We start from the raw sequence: 19,112 nt of genomic DNA on the forward strand, positions 1-19,112 counted from the left end.
AGTACTGGCCCCACAGTCACTCCCTGCTTCTTAAAATACTCCTTTCTCTGTTTTTATAACACCAAACTTGTTCTCCTATAAATCTTCTGTCTCCTGAATTGGCATCTCTTAATCACTTCATGTTTTCTGAAGGCAAGTGTTGTCCAATGATGGGTCATCTGTCCTTTGTTTTCTGTCTATACTCTTTCCCTTGGAGGCTTCATCCACCCTTTTCTGATTTCTCCAGCATGTATTATAATTTTGTATTCCCAAAATATGCGGGGATATTTCCATTTGGATAAATAGCATCCTCCTCAAATTTATTAAATGTAAAACAAACAAAACTTTTGTTATGAACAAAATTACCTTTAAAAGTCCCTTCCAATATTAATATTTTATGATTCTAGCTTCTATTAATCATAATGCCCTGCTCCAAATTATGTGGGTTCAAAATCTCACAGTAAATGAAATAAAAGAATTACAAAAATTGTAATTCTAGAAAAAGAGAAGAGTGAATCTAGATCCCTTAAAACGGCTAATGCCAGTGCAACATTGCAAAATTAATAAAATAAGTACACAGGGTTCTTGATAATGAAAGAAGCGTCCCAACCTGGCTGGAGTAGTGAGTCAGAGAAGGCTTTGCAGAGGTAACCACAGAGTTGAGACTTAATGGTTGCTTTTAAAACTTCAAGTTAGTTTAAAAGGGAAAGCACTGCTGGAGAAGCTAAAGGCGAGGCATTCCAGAAAGAGGGGACAGAAATAATCAAAGGCATAAAAGATGGGAACAACATGGTTTATACCAAGAACTTTCAGAAGTTGGGAACATAAGTACTTATGTACTTACTTATGTACTACTCACCTTAAGTAACAGGTGAAAGATGAGATCAGGGAGATAGGACCAGATCAAAAGGTGGTCTTGTATTCCATATTAAGGTTTAAGCCCCTTAGCAGGAGAGCACACATCAGGAATGGGGGAAGGGGGTAGGGAAGAAAAGGGGTGGTGGAGAAAGTGTTTTTCAAGTTGCCCAGACTATGACTCCTTCTCCAATGTTCAGACACTCCTTCCCGAGGAGGAACATAACATGTCCAAATAGGTTGAAAATCACCATGTATGATACTCACTGAGGACATGTGTTATGCTGGTGGATGCTGTGGAGGCAGGGGGAAGAAAGGGTTGAGAAACAATGCTTTAGATGTGAGGGGCTGTGGGAGAGCTGGAAACAGAACAGTGAAACAATAAGATGTACATTTCTGGGAGGTCAGTAGGTTTCTGTGGATAGGATACATATGAGGGGGAGAAGATTAGAAGCACAGAGACTAAATAGGAAGCTGGTCAGTCATCCAAGTGAGGAATGACTAAGGCCATGGTACTCGGGATGGAGAGAAGTCAGGTTTGGAAATAAGACATCGGTTTCCAAACTTGTCTGGAATCATTTGGGAAGCTTAAAAAAAAAAAAAAAAAAGCTTGTGATTTAATTAATCTGGATGTGGCCTGGCCTTTGGAATTTTTAAAAGATCCCCAGATGATTCTAAAGTGCAGACACGTGGAAGGAATCACTGGTTTAGGGAGTGAAATCAGCAGAACTCAGTTGCTGACTGGCTGGAGTTGAACATGTGGAAGAGGAATGTTGAGGATGGATGAAGCCCATGTTTCGAGCACTGGACAAATCCATCAGGTGTATCTCAATGCAGCATTACATGTTCATTTTTGATCATTTTGTGACACTAATACTTGAGGAAAACATTAACTAGGTAGGTCATAAAGCTTTGTAACATGGGCTATGGAAGTACATGAAAGTGTGGAGGCCATGGAAATGGGCCTGTCAGATTTACTGTCAGAAGCATAATTGACTAAGGGCCCCAGATGCAGTGCTCTGAATCTATCACTGAGTTCTAACCAAGGCCACTCTTCCCACACATGGCTCCCAGCCCATGACTGAGTAGCAGAGACTCTAAGCCAGATCTGTAACTACAAGATGTGGACTCTCTGATGGGCAACATGGGTTGGGGGCCTCATCAGCCGTGCTGAACTTTTCTTAGAACTTCACTGCAACCTAAGCCTCTTTCTTCCAGCCTTTCTTCTTTCCTTCTGTCCTCCACATGTAGGTCAGACCTACATCATGGTCTGATAGCTCTCCTGGCTCCTCTGGCTCCCTGCCCATTTCTCTTACAGGCTACTCCTCAAACAATCTCTTGAATGACTAATCCTGTCTTGGTGTCTGTTTTTCAGAGGATCCAAACTAACATACAAGGTTTTAACTTTTTTAAAAATTAATTTTCCTATTTGATTCTTATGAAATATGGGAAACAACTCTCCATAATTTCAGCCAAAGATAACTTAAATGAGCTTCCAAGAAGCATATTAGCAAAGCTTCAAATTGAAAGTCAAAATATGCCTAAATTTCCCTCATCAAATTCATATGGAAGATTTCTACACAATCTTAAAGAAACCCTTTACATTAAAAACTCCCATAAAGCATACACCTATCTGAAAACACTACTACTACTTTCAAAGGCCAAATGTTTTATGAAAAAATTACAAATTGGCATCATGACGAAGAAAACATGACAGTAGCATGAGTAAGTAATTCTCAATTGTACAACGTGTTGGAAAATGTGTGTCCTTATTTAATCTACTGTCAGGAAGTAAAAACTACTTCCATTATATAAAAAAAATACACAGAATATTACATAAAGCATCTTCTATGTGTCACACATCATGCTGGCTACCTTACATGGTATATTCATCTTTGCAACCATCTTCTGCAAAAAGTATTATTAAGTCATTTTTTAGAAGAATAAACCAAGGCTTAGAGAGGTAGAGACTTCTCTAATTCCCACAGCATAGGGAGCAGAGCTCATATTCAAACTCAGGGAGTCTACTACTCCCCTAAGCCAGGCTGCCTCCTGGCAGAACCTGAGCATGGACCAGAGGAAGGCTTCCTCAAGTCAGTCGTGTTCGTCACAATCTAAGAGGGAGATGTTGTTGCCCTCACCATCCTTACTAGGGATAAGCAGTGACCAAGTCCTCATTCTACAAATGCAAAAATGAACCACACAGAATAACAGAAACAGTGCAGAAAGGGGCCTTCATGATCGTCTAGTCTCATGTCTTCATTGGACAGCTAAATAATGGGGTGCCTGCGTAGCTCAGTAGGTTAGGCGTCCGATTCTTGGTCGGATCTTGTCTTGGGGTGATGAGTTCAAGCCCCACACTGGGCTTCACACTGGGCATGGAGCCTACTTAAAAAAAAAGAAAAAATCCAATCTGGACAGCTAAATAAATTGGTGAGAATGTCCTCTATTTTAACATACACCTTTTAAGATTTGCCTTTTAGATTTACCTATGTGGGCACTTTGCATCTCAGCCCACACCAATAGAGGAAAGCTCTGGGCTGAGGGAGTGGGAGTCATAGACAGGTAGGTGCTGTATGGTTGTTTTGGTAAATTTATTCAAACTAAAGTTGAAAACATTCCACTCCCACGCCACCAAAGAGAAACAAAGATTGCTTCCATCTCCCTCTGGGCCTCAGGTGGTTCCCAGGACCATGAAGCTGGTGGGAAGGGAGAGGCTCCTCCTTTTTTTCCAAGTTCATGTGCTAGTTCCATCAGCTTAGAGCAGGTGAATGAGAAAGGGAAAGGAGGAGGCTCTGTGGTTTCTGGGAAAGAAAAAGGCAGTGCTCCTTGCCAACTTTTTTCCCCTGCACATAAGGTACAACTTTCTCCCTATTGACAGATAATTGAGTATTTTCCCTTCTCAAGTGTTCCTCCTACCCCCTTCCAATTTTAAGAGGAAATTCAAGACACTTACTGCCCTTTCTGAAAAATTTTCTCTCAGGCAGACTGCCATTAACAACAGTAGGTAAATATTCACTGCAAAGGAACTTCATGTGTTTTATTTTTTCTCCAGCCCACATACGAATTTAATTTAGAATACTAATGGGCATGGTAAACACCTGAATATTATTTGCTATGTTTCCTTTTTTGAATAAAGAAAAATTAGTCTTTAGTTTAAGTCATAAAGTGCAATTTGTTAGTGTAATGTAAACTACTCTATACCTTGTTCTTCACCTGGGCCCTGGGTATCACACTAAGCAAGTCTGTGAGAGTCCAACCTCTGAATTGCTAATTAGATCACTAGCAATTCATTTTTTAAATACATAGTCCATCTGAAATACTTCAGACCCTGAAGCCACAGATGGTCTATTTTTAATCATCAAACTTCAAGGTTTACTTTCCCATGGAATATTTAAGATTTTTCTGTAGAAATGGCTAAGATTCTAGAAATTTCCCTCGTAATGTTGTAGAGTGTGTCAATGTATACAATCCATCTTGAAAGGCCCTTTGATTTTCAAAAGCTGTCGTATAACCTATCCTTGTCTTTGAAAGAAAGGTTACATGGGAGGGGTGCCTGGGTGGCTCAGTCAGTTAGGCATCCGCCTTTGGTTCAGGTCATGATCCCTGGGATCCTGGGATCAAGTCCCACATCTCGTTGGGCTCCCTGCTCAGCGGGGAGTCTGCCTCTCCCTCTCCCTCTGCCTGCTGCTCCCCCTTTTCATACTCTTTCTCTGTCTCTCTCTCTCTGCAAAATAAATAAACAAAATCTTAAGGAAAAAAAGAAAGAAAGAAAGGTTACATGTGGAATCATTCCTGTTCTAGGCCATTCCTTCCTCTCCAGGCTCCAAAATAATTAAATGCTAAGTTTCATTTATTCAGGGACTCAAAACTGGGTCCCAGCTTAATCTATAGGGTGGGACAGCTCTATAGAAATTGCACATGGAGACCCCGGGTACCAAGAAGAGCTCATGCCCTAGCTGGGCTGAAACACCCTGAAGTGATAGTTCACATAATGAACGGGGATATGCAGAGCCACCTTCCCAAACTCTACTCAGGAAAGCTGGTAGCTGGCTTATAACCCCCAGGAAAATTAGAAGATTCTTCTCTTAGAAACTGAATAGCCTAAGGAGAAGACTTCCAAGTATTTGGAGGTTTCCTCAACAGCAAATAAAATCCACCATCAACAAGCCTGCCTGTGCCCACACAGCTTCCACACAGCATTTTTAATGCCCTATTCTTAAGTCTGAACAGATTCATAGCATGAACATAAATGTCAGACAGGGATTACATACATCTGAGGATCGAAAAAGAGAAAATGAAGGGAAAAAAGGCACCCGGAGGAAACACAGCCAATTAAGAAGGGGGAAAATGCAATTAATGTCCTCAGAGATGAGAAAAGATATTACATCCATAAAATAAGTATAGGATGCTATGAAAAAGGAATAAACAGAAGAAAGAGAGCGTGTTTGGAATTTAAAATGAGGTAGCCATAAAAAACTTACCCAAGAGTTAGAAGATGACATCAAAGAAATCTTGGTCCCTTTCCTGGAGGGGGTGGGGGAGCGGGACAGAGATTCAAGGGAAAAAAAACTTAAAAAAAGATCAGAGAATTGATTCAGGAACACTAACAACTGCCTAAACAAACTGCAGAAAAAAGGAACAGAGAATGTTGTGGGGAGGAAATTATCAAAGAAATAATACAGGTAAATATCCCCCCAGAGAGCAGGACCATGAAGGTAGTGAGAAGTGAGGCAAAACAGTTTTCCATCAAAAACTTTCAGTACTATTAGTTTTTGTTTTGTTTTTTTTTTTTTTTGAGAAGGGGTGGAGGGGCAGAGGGAGAGAATCTTCAAGCAGACTCCCCGCTAAGTGCGGGACCTGATACAGGGCCGATCCCTCAACCTTGAGATCATGACCTAAATCGAAATCAAGAGTCAGACACTTAACCGACTGAGCCACCCAGGCGCCCCAGTACTATTTAATTTTTAAACCATGTGTGTCTATTACCTTCATTATCAAGTTAGTGGGAAGAAAAAATCCTCCATTTCTTACCCCTACATCTATCCTACTTTTCCATGTTTCCTTTCTCCACTAGCATCAACATCAGTTCGCTCTGAAACAACCCTTTCCAGTTCCACTCTAGAGAGATTTTTCACACATTCCTCCTCTCTATACCTACTGTCCCCATCTGATCCTGTCACCTCTCTGGGGACTGGTTCCACAGTATCATTACTGATGGCTCTGTCTTTGGTCTCTACTCCCTGCCCACCCGGCCCAAACCATCCTGCTATTGTCACACTTTTAAAAGCTTTGCATGCCCGCAGCAGACTGATAATGCTCTCTCTTTACAGCGCTCCCCCTTTCAGGGTACACCTCCAGGCTTGGAGTCAGCGGGTAGGTGTTTTCCCTACCTACCCGGATCCCCACTGCCACTTTCAAACCACTTTATCTCCTAACCCCTTCGAAACTCCCAGCTCTTCTGAATATGTCATCTGACCACACTAGCCAATACTGCTCTTTTTGACTGTCATATGGTTAAGTTACCCTAGTTACTGAAATCCTAGCACCCAGCTCACTATCTTCTCTCTACCATTACTGTCATAATTCCTGGCAATTTGAACATCCATATAAAAAAAGTCTCCCAAAATCCTGGCCTGTTGTTTTCTTAATTTTCTCAATTCCATCAATATACTCCATGTGGGCCACCCACTGCCATGGTCATAGTCAGGATCTTGTCACCACCATCATCTGACTACAAGCTCCTACCTCTCCAGCTTCCCTCAAGAACCTCCAACCCAACATTCTGCAAGAGCACTGGAAACACTCAAGTGAAAACCTCTTCCTCACCATCCACCATCCATGGTTAAATATCATGTTTCGGTGCTATAATCACTCCCTGGAAAACACTCTTTAAATGCTTTGTTCTTTCTCCCTCCATTCTACTTGCCCTACTTGTCCAACCCTAATAAATTCTTACTCTGCTTCTAATCCCAAGTAGCTAAACTTCTCCCTAGAAATGGAGTAAAATAGAGTTCTGCTACCTGGTCCAATTTTGGACCAAAAATATCAAATGGCAAACAACACTGCCCATCAAGTCCCATTAATTTCTCTGGTACACTTGTTCTCCCCTCTGCAAGATGCTCATTCTCTATTACCTCTCCGTTACCTCTCCTACTTGAGGTAACTTCTTGTATCCCTCTACTTGCTTCCCTTTCATACTTGAGAACCCAGACGCTATCAGAGAAGAACTACCTCTCTCACCCTCCTACCACCAATGCATTAATCCAGCTACATATGAACCAATACACTGTGTTTTCTCCGGTCAACAGGGAGGAAAATTCCTTGCTTCCACATAAGCCATTTAAGAACTGCATTCCTAAAACCATCCTTGATCTCTTCTAACTCTTCAAGCCCCCTCTTTTACCCGGATCGTCAACATCAGCACAGAAATGTGTTTAAGATCACCCATCTTAAGCAAAACAATGTCCTTGACCTATGTTCTCTGCCAGCTCCCATCCCATTTCTCTCTCCACAAAACTTCTCTCAAGAGTTGTCTTGACATATAATCTACACATTCTCACTTGCCATTCTCTCAACTTACTTTGATTGTGGTTTCATACTACTTTTTCTTATCATACATATTATATAGGAGGGAAACAGAATATGGTTGTTGGACTTTGACCTCTTGAGTTCCAATCCCTGTTCTGTGACTCACTAGGTAAAAAAGCAGCATAACTTGTCTGTCTCAATTTCCTCAGCTATAAAATGGGGCTAACAAAAGTAACTGTCTCATAGGGTTGTTGTGAGGAATAAAAAAGTTAGCACACATAAAAGCACACCGAATACTGTTAGCAATACAGAAAGTATTCAACATTGAGGTCAATGATGGCCTTCCTTCATCTTACCACAGCCATTTCTAAAGGCTCTTTCCAGCTCTTCCTTATCTCTGAAGCAGCACTGAACAGACTTCGTAACTCCTTGCTTCAAACACTTCCCATGTCGGGCGCCTGGGTGGCTCAGTTGGTTGGGCAACTGCCTTTGGCTCAGGTCATGATCCTGGAGTCCAGGGACGGAGTCCCGCATCAGGCTCCCTGCTCGGCGGGGAGTCTGCTTCTCCCTCTGACCCTCCCCCCATCATGTGCTCTCTCTCTCTCAAATAAATAAATAAAATCTTTAAAAAAAAAAAAACCACTTCCCATGTCTTCTGGGACATCATACCCCACTGGGTTTCCTTCGACTTCACCAAATACTCCTTTACAGGATCCTTGCTGGCTGTTCAATTTCTAAATACTGGGATACTGAGCCCTCTCTTTTTTACTACCTAAACCCTCCCCAGGTAACCTGATCCAGTCCTATGCTTTCAAATACCACCTACGTACTGATGTGGCTTAAATTTGTGTCTCCAATCCTGGCTGCCCCCTGAGCATCAGGCACAAATATCTAACTGCCATCTCCACCAGGTTATTAAGTTGGTACTGTAAACCAGTCAGAATACTTAAGGACTCCTCTCTCATCTCAGCCATGCATCTGCTCCTACCACATCTTCTGATTTCTATAATAGTTATCATCATTCACCCAGTTGATCAGGCCTAAAAACTAGAAGTCATATCTGATTTTTCCTCCTTCCCTCAACCTGACACCCAAATGTTAGCAGTCCTGCTTGTCCCACTGCCAAAATATATCCCAAATCCATCTCTACTTCCTACCATGCTGCTGCTGCCACCTTACTCCAAACTATCATGATTTTTTCCTGGATACTGCAAAATCTTCCCCGAGTTTCCCTGCCTTGATTCTTTGTCCCCAACAAGCTAATTTCCTCACAGCAGCCAGAGTAATCTCCGAGTATAAATCAGATCACATCAATTCCCTCCTTAAAACCTTCCAGATGCTTCTCAATACAATTTGAATAAAATCTGAACTAGTGAACTCAGGATATGTGATCTGACCCTCCAACCATAACTCCTACTATTTTCCCCATCACTTGCTCCACTCCAGGCACACTGGCCTTTTTTCAAACATAGCAAATTCATTTCTTTCTTTTTTTTTCTTTATAGATTTATTTATTTGAGACAGAGAGAGAACACAAGCGAGGGGGGGGAAGGTATAAGGGGTGGGCAGAGGGAGAAGCAGACTCCCTGCTGAGCAGGGAGCCCATTGTGGGGCCCAATCCCAGGACCCCAAGATCACAACCTGAGCTGAAGGCAGATGTCCAACCAACTAAGCCACCCAGGTACCCCGCAAATTCGTTTCTACTTTAGGGCCTCTCTACTGGCTGTTCCCTCTGACAGGGAATCTCTTTCCCCAGATTTTAGCAAGGCTAAGCTGCATGTTACCACCTCAGAGAAGCCCATCCATCTAAAGTAGCACTTCCTCCTCCACCCAGTTACTATTTAGCCCAATATTCTGTCTTATTTTATTTGGCTCATCCAGAGCCAAATAAAATGCTGTTTGTTTACATGTTTAATATGTTTCCTATCACTGTCACATAAGATCCCATGAGGGTGAAGGGGGCCCTCTTATTCACAGATGAACTCCAGCACCTAGAATACTAACTAGCCCATAGTAGGTATTCAGTAAGTATTAATTGAATCAATCTGAAGAAAACGAAAACAGTATTCACTTTTTACTTTTAGCCTAGGGGTAAATGAGCACTGACAAATACTGACAAGTTAACTTACTGTTGGTATATCCTCAGTCAAGACCGGTACATTAACCGGTTATTATATAAATCGATTATCACTAAAGAAAAAGAATATTGGTACATCTCATCAGAATTATCATACAAAAAAGAAACAAACTTGCATTTTTAGGTACTTCCACTTACTATTTTGTAACCTCATGTTAAGTTTTAAATTAGATAAGGTATTCAACACTGAAAAAAAACGAGGCATCTTCCAGACACGTAGATATACAGCCAGGACTCACAGACAGATCTACAATACCTGTGCTCTTTCTATCAGATCATGATTTTGTTGACATTATAGGCTAGCCAGATATTTCAGAGCACTTCCAATCACAGTGGTAGTAGAAGTCAGAGGTATTTTAAAAACCTCAACAGAAATTTCAAATGTTATAGTTTGTAATGCCTAAAATATAAGTACCCTGACATCAAGAAAAATGGATTCAGGTTTAAAACACTAATCTCCTGGTAATCAGGTATGTTGATTGAAGTTTTAGATTAATAAAATGGGATTTTAATAATAAATGAGTTTGGTAGTCAAAATCTTTTTATAATGGATCACTGGAGTAGTAAAACAGGACATCACACATCCATAAGATCAAGTCCAAATTCTGCAGCATACACAGAGCCTTTTTATTCTGACCCCCGCTCTCTCCCAGCTACTTCTCTCTGCATGTCCATGACCATGAGTATGGTCAGCCTCCTGACCATTTGGAAAATCCCTGTCTATATTTTACAAGCTCAAATGTCACCTCCTCTTTGTAGACGTTCTTAATCCCTTCATAGCCTGAACTATCTCTCCTCTATGTTCCCAGATGAACTTTGAACTTGATTTTAAGCTTCCCATTACAGTATTTAGTCTGTTACAGGTTTTCCTGGCTAAGCTGTAAATGTTGACTGAATTAAAGAAATATGCCATTTAAATTCCTAAATCAATATGCAAAACATCTGTCACAGAGTAAATGTTCGATTATAGTAGTTCCCCCCCTTATCTGTGGGGATACATTCCAAGACCCCTCTCTGGTGGACGCCTGAAACCACAGATAGTACCAAACCCTATATATACAGTTTTTCCCTATACATACACACCTATGATGAAGTTTAACTTCTAAATTAAGCACAGTAAGAGAATAACAATATAGAACAATTATAATAACATACTGTAATAAGTTATGTGAATGTGGTCTCTCTCTCAAAATACTTATTGTACTGTACTTACCCTTCTTTGGGACTACGGCTGACCACGGGTAACTAAATCCACAGAAATCAAAACCACAGATAAGGGGGGGACTATTGTTAATATTGGTCAAACTAATTATTAACTGAACAAAAAGGCTGATTAGAATTAGGGTTATAGTTAAAAGTTGCCTAAATGACTTAATCTATGTGTAAAATTGAAGGTTTCTTAAATACAAACATATATAAAACCCCCAGGAATTCAGGCCTATGTATGCTTTGTTTTTAACCAAGTTTATCGCTACTCTGGCTAACTGTACATTTTCCCTACACAGGTGAATTTGTTCAAGGGAATGATCACCTGGTAATATCACTGTGTCTAAGAGGTTCTGAGAAGGATGGTCAAGCCTCTAAATCTCACCAATATTCTGACCCAGTGAACCCTACTGACTCCTCCCAAACTGTTCTCTGCTTAGAAGTGAATTTCCCTAGATCTCTGATGACATGAATACCCTTCAAAGATCCTATTGCTGTTTCTTTGCGTTGGTCATCACCACTGTACATTCATCACCAGAAACTTGACAGATGACAAACCTAGCAGAAACATGAAATATGCTCTAAACAGGTATCATTTTTAAATGAACTTACTGAACTTTATATTGCCACAACAAATCTTCATTTCTTGATGTTTCCTAAAAAAGATACAGACTTTTAAAATTCAGTAAAAAGTGCTGAGTGTTATTTTAGTAATCCTTGGAACTACTTTCCTTAATATGTATTTACTAATAAGATCTCAGCTTCAGTAAAATACCACTGAACCTTTAACATTAAAAAATAATGCACTGATAATCTTAATTTCAAAACTAACCACCTAATTATAATTGTACCAAGTTTAGCAAAATATTATTAGTGTCTCAAGATTGCTACATACCAATCTAAGATCTGGAGCATATAACAATGTTTTAAAATTTCCCTTTCAAAAACTCAACCTTCATTTCTTTGTAATAAAACATGCCTCTAGTTAGTTATTTAAAAATATTTACAAAGGAAAAATACACCAAAAGTTATCAACAAAGACTGTTTTTGATTTCTGTAGGAGTCTAACCCATTTAAATTCTTCTAAGAGTTATCTTGAGTATGCAGTTTAGAAAATGCTTGTTTGAACAATTTAAGCTTACTCTTACTACGTTCATAAATAAATAAACACAGAGTATGAAAGAACACAACACAAATTGTTGGTTTTATTGGTATTACAATGTAGTTTTAACACAAGGTAAATATAAACACAATAGTTAGATATTCAGTCACTTATCCTGTGAACCAAAATGCCAAGATCAACCTTGAAGGACTTACGAAAATGAAAATGTATAAAGCATCTTCTTCAATTAGCTCTAAGGACAACATATACGAATGCAAAAATGTGAAAGTGTCAATAATCACATCAAATGTTCAGCTGTTGACTGAGGAGTAAAAAACGATTCTACTTTTAAAATTAAATAGCTTCAGGTAAAAGCATGCAATTTTCCACACCCACTATCTTTGTATTCTGCACAGAGTTCCAAGGCAAAGATTGCTTCTGGCTTTCTGAACCACCAGAGAGGATGATGACCTGCGTGGCTGACTTATCACAGGCCTTTTAGTCTTCTTTCCTGATAGGTCCTTAGCTTCTTTGGAAGGAGGCATATGAATGGGTTTCCATGGAATTGGATTATAAAAGGCTGGTTCTGGGTAAGAATTTCCACTGTAAAAATCTAAAATTATTAAAAAGTCAGAACAAAACAAAACAAGAAAAAACTTTTTGAGACCAAAGAAACTACTTATTTTTAAATTCCTAGAAAAATGTTACAGTATCAAAAGGGTAAAAATATCACTGACAAGCTGATTTAATTCATTTAAAATTTGAACTCTAACATATTTTCAAACAAGTAACATTTTTCAAATACAGTATTGTAGCAAAAATTAAAATATAAATAATTCTATAAGTCCAAAGAGTGTTGTCAAAATCTATATACATAAAAACTCATACAAAATTTTTATTAAGAAATTACTTTTAGAACCCTTAAACTGGGACGCCTGGGTGGCTCAGTCATTAAGCATCTGCCTTCGGCTCAGGTCATGATCTCAGGGTCCTGGGATCAAGCCCCACATCGGGCTCCCTGCTCAACAGGAAGCCCGCTTCTCCCTCTCCCACTAACCCTGCTTGTGTTCCCTCTCTCGCTGTGTCTCTGTCAAATAAGTAAAATCTTAAAAAAAAAAAAGAACCCTTAAACTGATCAAAATCTTCATTTTCTTAACTCAGTCTAGGAAACCACTGATTGTGTACTAGTTTTCCCTAGTCAGACACTGAACTTTAGAGAAAAAAAAGGTATACTGCATTATAGCTAAAGTGAATCAAAACTCTTGTTCAGAATCACTGGAATTCTAAATTATTATCAATCAAATTAATCAGTTTCATAATTATCACTATAATTTTGATTAAGAATAGTAAAGCATTTGCAGACAAATGTTTATTAGAACAAAACTCATTAAAAATACAAAAAACTTAATAAAACAATCCATTATTGTAGCAAACAACTTCTAGTCAATATGTATCTTCCCACCTAATGTTTTAACTTTACTAATCAATTGTTTGGTTAAAACAACTGCTTATTCCTTTTTTTTTTCAAACAGAAAAAGAGAAAAGAAAGGAGCAGACCATGCCTAGTGCCTAGTAGCTGTAATGGATGACTTTTGTGACACGTAGGAGAGGCCTAAACCCTGACAGCAGGAATGTCGTTCAGACCCTGGCAACCCACTTTGACTGCATAGATATGTCAACACACACTTCACCAAGATGGTCAAAACAAAGTCTGGAATATGTTCTATTGTGTGAACAGAACAGAATGGGAGTATTTTTAATAATAAATCACTTAAACAAGTGAAGGCAGCTGTCAGCAAGGTATGAGCTTCCAACATGAAGTACAAAGGAAAACATGCACTGCCATTTATAATCAGAGCAAGCCTAAAGGCCAACCGGTTTTTTGTCGGGTTCATGTGCTGCCTAGTATTCCACCCTGCAAAAGGAATGTGCCAAAGACATCGGAAGCTCTGCCTAAGAGACGGTTAGAAGAAGGGGAGGAAAAATGACCTCTTAAATATATCCTCATTAAGGCTTCAAAAACCAAAAATATAAGAAAGTTCTATGTGTTTCTTAATGGCATAAATCATTACTTTGCAGTTTTGTAACTACTGCCTTTAAAATATATCTGATTTATAGAAGAATGACAAAAAATTTGTAGTATCTCTATAGGAACACAGTGTGTTACAATCTTCCAGAAAATAGTAATTTGAAAGAAAAATGATTTTTACACATTTCTATTTCTGTCAAAAGGAAACATAATGTATAATATTTGCTCTTGCAAGCCATATTTATGTAAGCCACATAACATAAAAACCAACCTGTAAGTTTTCCATTGGCATAACCATAGCTCTTGGCAGCTGGACGAGGTTTATATTTTGCATTTTCCAACCATTCCTTAAACCTTTTCTCTGCTATTTCCTTTTTTTCCTGTAATTCAGCTTGCCGTTGTTTTTCTTTTTCCTTAAAATGACAAGACCAAAAAATCTCTAGTGATGTTCTATAGCCAAAAATTCTATTCTAATTCCACTCTTTTCCCCAATAGCTTCCCACCCCAATGGCTTACTAGTCATAAATACTAAATCATATTTCTATAATTTGATAACAAAATTAAACATGATCAGGGATGTAATCTAAAGGTGGCTGCTTGTAAACAACAAGACATCAAACCCAAGAAGAAAAAAAGCAGTTCACTGTTTATAAAATAGACAGTAATCTACAATGTAATAAGACTTTCATAAAAGTGCATTAAAAAATATTTAAAAGCATAAACCATGAAAAAAAGTTTGAACCTGACTGAAAATATATCAACAGGCTTATAAATATTTCTCAACCTAAGAAAACCACAAATGCATATTCATTTCTGAAACTTCCACATGGTATAAATAAGTAGGGATAGCTTCATGTATTTATTTTATGCTAAGGTGGTGCCAATTTTCTATTAGAAACTTTTTATACAATATAGTTGGCACATATAAACACTAAATCCATATATTCCAACTGGTCACTTTAATAAAAATACCTTTTCTTTCTTCTTCTTTTCACATTCTTCAGCATTTTTCTTCTTTAACCATTCTTGGTATTTTTCTTTTGCCTTTTCTTGCAAATGTTCTTTCTCCAATTCCTTTGCTGCTTTTTCCTCCATTTCCTTATTAATTTTTTGTTCCCTTTCCTTTCTTTTCTTAAATAAAAAATGAAGGAATTTTAATTGGAATATCTGTAATTATGCCCATAAAAGCAAGGAGTATTGCAGCCGTTTTCTATACTTCAGTTATTTCTTAAAAGAGGTGGTAACACAGTGGTTGACACAATGTAACTTATGAAAATATATAACATACCTGCAATTCCCTGGTCAATTTTAGTCTACCAGCTTTGCTGTAAGTTTCACGATGACAGTAACAAAGACCTTGCCCACCAAAGTATACTCAGAGCGTGTGCCTCTGCTAAGTAAACAGTAGGTGCTTGATAAAGATTTGTTGATTAATGAACAGAAATTACAACCTGTTAGATTGTTCTGAATCTTGTATTTTTTAGTAGATGTTTACCTTCACTCTAAAATAGGAGCCATACATTTCCTGACAGTTTGCCAATACAAATACTTAGATACAATCTTTGCCATCTGTGAGCTACAGAGGACCAAAAAAAATAACATTTTGGACCATTAAATACTGTTATAAGGGCACATACAGACAAATCTCTAGTTCTAATTCTTGTAAATCCTACATAGACCAGAGGTTGGCAAATTATGGTCCCCAGACTAAATATGGTCCTGTATTTGTAAATAAAGTTTTATTGAAACATGGCCAAACCCATTTACACATTTGTTGTCTATGGCTGTTTTTGCACCACAACAGCAAAGTTGAAGAGCTACAACAGAGACTGTATGGCCTAGAAAGCCTAAACTATTTATCTGGCCCTTTACAGAAAAAAATTTGTCTATGATTCAATGTTTTTTTCCTTTTCATTCAGAAGATAATTTACCAACCCAGCTACATTTCTTTTTTTAAAGATTTTATTTATTTATTTGACAGAGAGAGAGACAGCGAGAGAGGGAACACAAGCAGGGGGAGTGGGAGAGGGAGAAGCAGACTCTCTGCGGAGCAGGGAGCCCGATGTAGGACTCGATCCCAGGACCCTGGGATCATGACCTGAGCCGAAGGCAGACACTTGACTGAACCACCCAGGCGTCCCCAACCCAGCTACATTCTAAATAAACCAATAACATGGCTTACTCTCCTTATCAAAGGTTTAGAAAACAATGTGCAAGGCATAAGTGTAAGCAGTACAAATGCCAGATGCGTTACCTTTCCTGGAGCAAAAGAAATATGACCGAAGAAAAAAATTCTTCCCCTGAAAGCATCTTGTAGAATACTTTAATATAAGCAATTCAAGTAACACCCAAGTAATAAACATCAGTTACATACAATATACATCAGATGCTATGCAGGAAACACAGGTCTTAAAATTCAAAGCCTGGAGCGCCTGGGTGGCTCAGTCATTTGAGCAACCAACTCTTAGTTTCGGCTCAGGTCATGATCTCAGGGTCGTGAGATCGAGCCCCATGTGGGGCTGCGCTCCACTGCTTCTCTCCCTCTCCCTCTGCCCCACCCCCTGCTCTCTCTCTTGCGTGCACTCTCTCTCTCTCTCTCAAATAAATAAATCTTTAAAAAAAAAATCAAGGCCAAGTCAGTCCGCAAGATGCTATGTGTATTTCTGTCTTGCTGGGCAGCCAACAGCTGCAAAAAGGAATCCTTTCTTGCTGAGAACCCAATTTCCATTAAAACAGTACTGGACTTTACTTCATACTGTCAGAAAAGCTACAAGATTAAAAAGGATCTTGTAGTATATCTTGCTCACTGTCTGACTCATGAGACTCCTTCACAACCTCATCAACAAGGAGTCATCCAGTCCCTACATTGTCTTTAATTATAACAGCTAACATTTATTGAGTGTTGACTCTTCCTGTTACTTCTGTACATACTTTATACATATGTACCAAGTCAATTCTTATAACCACAATATGAGGTAGGCACTATTATAATCTCAATTTACAAATGAGGAAATGAGGCACAAAGAAGTTAAGTCATTTGCCTAAAGTCAAACAGATTTGGTAAGTGGCAGATCACAGATCATACAGACACTGAAATAAATGTTAAAAATAATTTTATGTCAGGGCACCTGGGTGGCTCAGTCGTTAAGCAGCTGCCTTTGGCTCAGGGCATGATCTCAGGGTCCTGGGATCGAGCCCTGCATCGGGCTCCCTGCTCAGTGGGAAGCCTGCTTCTCCCTCTACCACTCCCCCTGCTTGTGTTCCCTCTCTCGCTGTCTCTCTCTGTCAAATAAATAAAATCTTTAAAAAAAAATTTATGTCAATTAATTCAATTTAAATGAAATTAAATTAATAAAATTCCTTAAAATATATCATTTTCCAAAACTGATTCAAAAAAGAAAATAGAGTATCTGAATAACCCTCTACTTGTAAAAATAATTCAGAAATTAAAACTTTCCCACAAAGAAAACCCCAGGCTCTAATAGCTTCACTGCCAGATTCCATCACTTATTTAAGAAATAATACCAATTACTACACAAAGAATTTCAGAAAATACAGAAAAAAGGAACACATCCAAACTCATTTTAAGAGCCCAGTATTATTCTGATATCAAAACCAGGCATGGAAGTCATAATATACTAACAGGAATAACGCAAGATAACTGTTCTTATCATCAAAAACAGGAAATTCTTAGGGATACATTTAACAAAAGATGTATAATACCACTGTACCTTGAAAACTAAAAAACATTACTGAGAGAAATTAAACATGACCTAAATAAATAGAAAGAAAAATCATGTTTATAGATTTAAAATTTGATATTACTAAGATAGCAATTTTCTCCAAAATGATCTATATATTTAATGAAATCACAATAGTGTCAGGCATTATTAAAGCAAACATAATCAGAGAAATTCATAAGCTGATTCTAAATTGTATATGGAAAGACACAGAGTAACTAAAAAAAATTCTGAAAGAGAGGCAAAAAGATGGAAGATTTACACTATCTAATTAGAAGAATTATAAATTCAATAATTATAAAGCTATAGTAACAGGTCAGTGTGGTACTGGCACAGGACTAGATCAAAAGGAGAGAAAAGAGTCCAGAAATAGACCCATACTTATATGGACAACTGATTTTAAACAAAAGTGCCAAGGTAATTAAATAGGGAAAAAGATTATCTTTTCAACAAACAGTGTTAGAACAATTGGACATCCATATGCCAAAAAAAAAAAAAAAAATGAACCCTGACCCTTAACTCGTACCACACATTAAAATTAACTCAAAATACACATATAGGTAAAAACTAAAGTTCTACAACTTCCCGAAAAAAAGAATGGAGAATATTTTTACATATGTGGTATAGGCAAGTGTTTCTTAAATAGGACACAAAACCCACAAGGTACAAAAAAAATTTTTAAATATGGAACTTTATCAAAATTTAAAACTTCTCTTTTAAAAAATTACCATTAAGGAAAATTAAATGGGAAGAAATACTTGCAATACATACATGTGATAGGACTTAAAGGAATATATAAAGAAATCGTACAACTTATGAATAAGACATACAATTCTTCCACAAAATGGGCAAAAATTTAAGCATAAAACAAAACAGGAATGAGATGCAGAAATGGTTGATAGCGTTATAGACTGAATCGTGTTGCCCAAAATTCTTATGTTGAAGCCTTAACCCTCAAAGTGACTATGTTTGGAGACAGGACCTTTAAAGAGGTAATGAAGGTGATTAAAATCATAAGGGTAGGGCCCTAATCCCATAGGACTGGTGTCCTTAAGAAGAGACATCGGGGATATTCATGCAGAGAGAAGGGCATATGAGGGTATGGAAAGAAGGCATCCATCTTGCAAGCCAACGAGAGAGGCCTCAGGAGAAATCTTCGCTGATAACCAGCATTTTAGACTTCCGGCCTTCAGAACTATAAGAAAATAAATTTCTGTTGTTTAAGCCACCCATTCTGTGGTATTTTGTTGTGGCAGCCCTAGTAGATTAATACAACAAGCTTATGAAAAGATGCTAAGTTTCATTAGATCTCAGGGAAATGAAAATTAAAACAGCAATGACATACCACCACATAGTCACTAGAATGACTTAAACTGAAAAAGGCTTGAAAATATCAAGTTTGGCAAGGATGTGGTGCAACTGGAACTTTCATACAATAGTGGTGAAAATGTAAAATGATACAAGCACATTAAAAAACAGTTTGGCAGTTTCTTTTAAACACATACTTACCATACAACCTGGCAATTCAGTTCC

The 19,112-nt window shown here is 38.2% G+C and overlaps 1 protein-coding gene across 10 annotated transcripts in view; it reads right to left on the minus strand.

Moving 5' to 3' along the window:
* Nucleotides 1-19,112, minus strand: part of CCDC34 (coiled-coil domain containing 34) — a 111,154-nt gene that overhangs the window by 74,471 nt on the left and 17,571 nt on the right. For 4 of the 10 annotated variants that reach the window (XR_003517303.2, XR_003517305.2, XR_003517304.2 and 1 more), the window contains exons 4-7: nucleotides 14,812-14,970; nucleotides 14,111-14,252; nucleotides 11,321-11,364; nucleotides 9,495-9,555 (exon numbers count right to left, since the gene is read on the minus strand). Coding sequence is in view for 4 of the 10 variants with exons in the window: in XM_027578427.2 (XP_027434228.2) it covers nucleotides 12,206-12,423; nucleotides 14,111-14,252; nucleotides 14,812-14,970 (519 nt within the window). In the remaining 6 variants the exon portion in view is untranslated. Of the gene's footprint in view, nucleotides 1-5,342; nucleotides 5,362-9,494; nucleotides 9,556-11,320; nucleotides 11,365-11,886; nucleotides 12,424-14,110; nucleotides 14,253-14,811; nucleotides 14,971-19,112 lie in introns of those variants that run through there. The other 6 variants (XR_003517306.2, XM_027578428.2, XM_027578430.2 and 3 more) reach the window with 3 other exon arrangements.

Source organism: Zalophus californianus, chromosome 11, assembly GCF_009762305.2.
Source record: "Zalophus californianus isolate mZalCal1 chromosome 11, mZalCal1.pri.v2, whole genome shotgun sequence".
In the NCBI taxonomy this organism is placed as follows: domain Eukaryota; kingdom Metazoa; phylum Chordata; class Mammalia; order Carnivora; family Otariidae; genus Zalophus; species Zalophus californianus.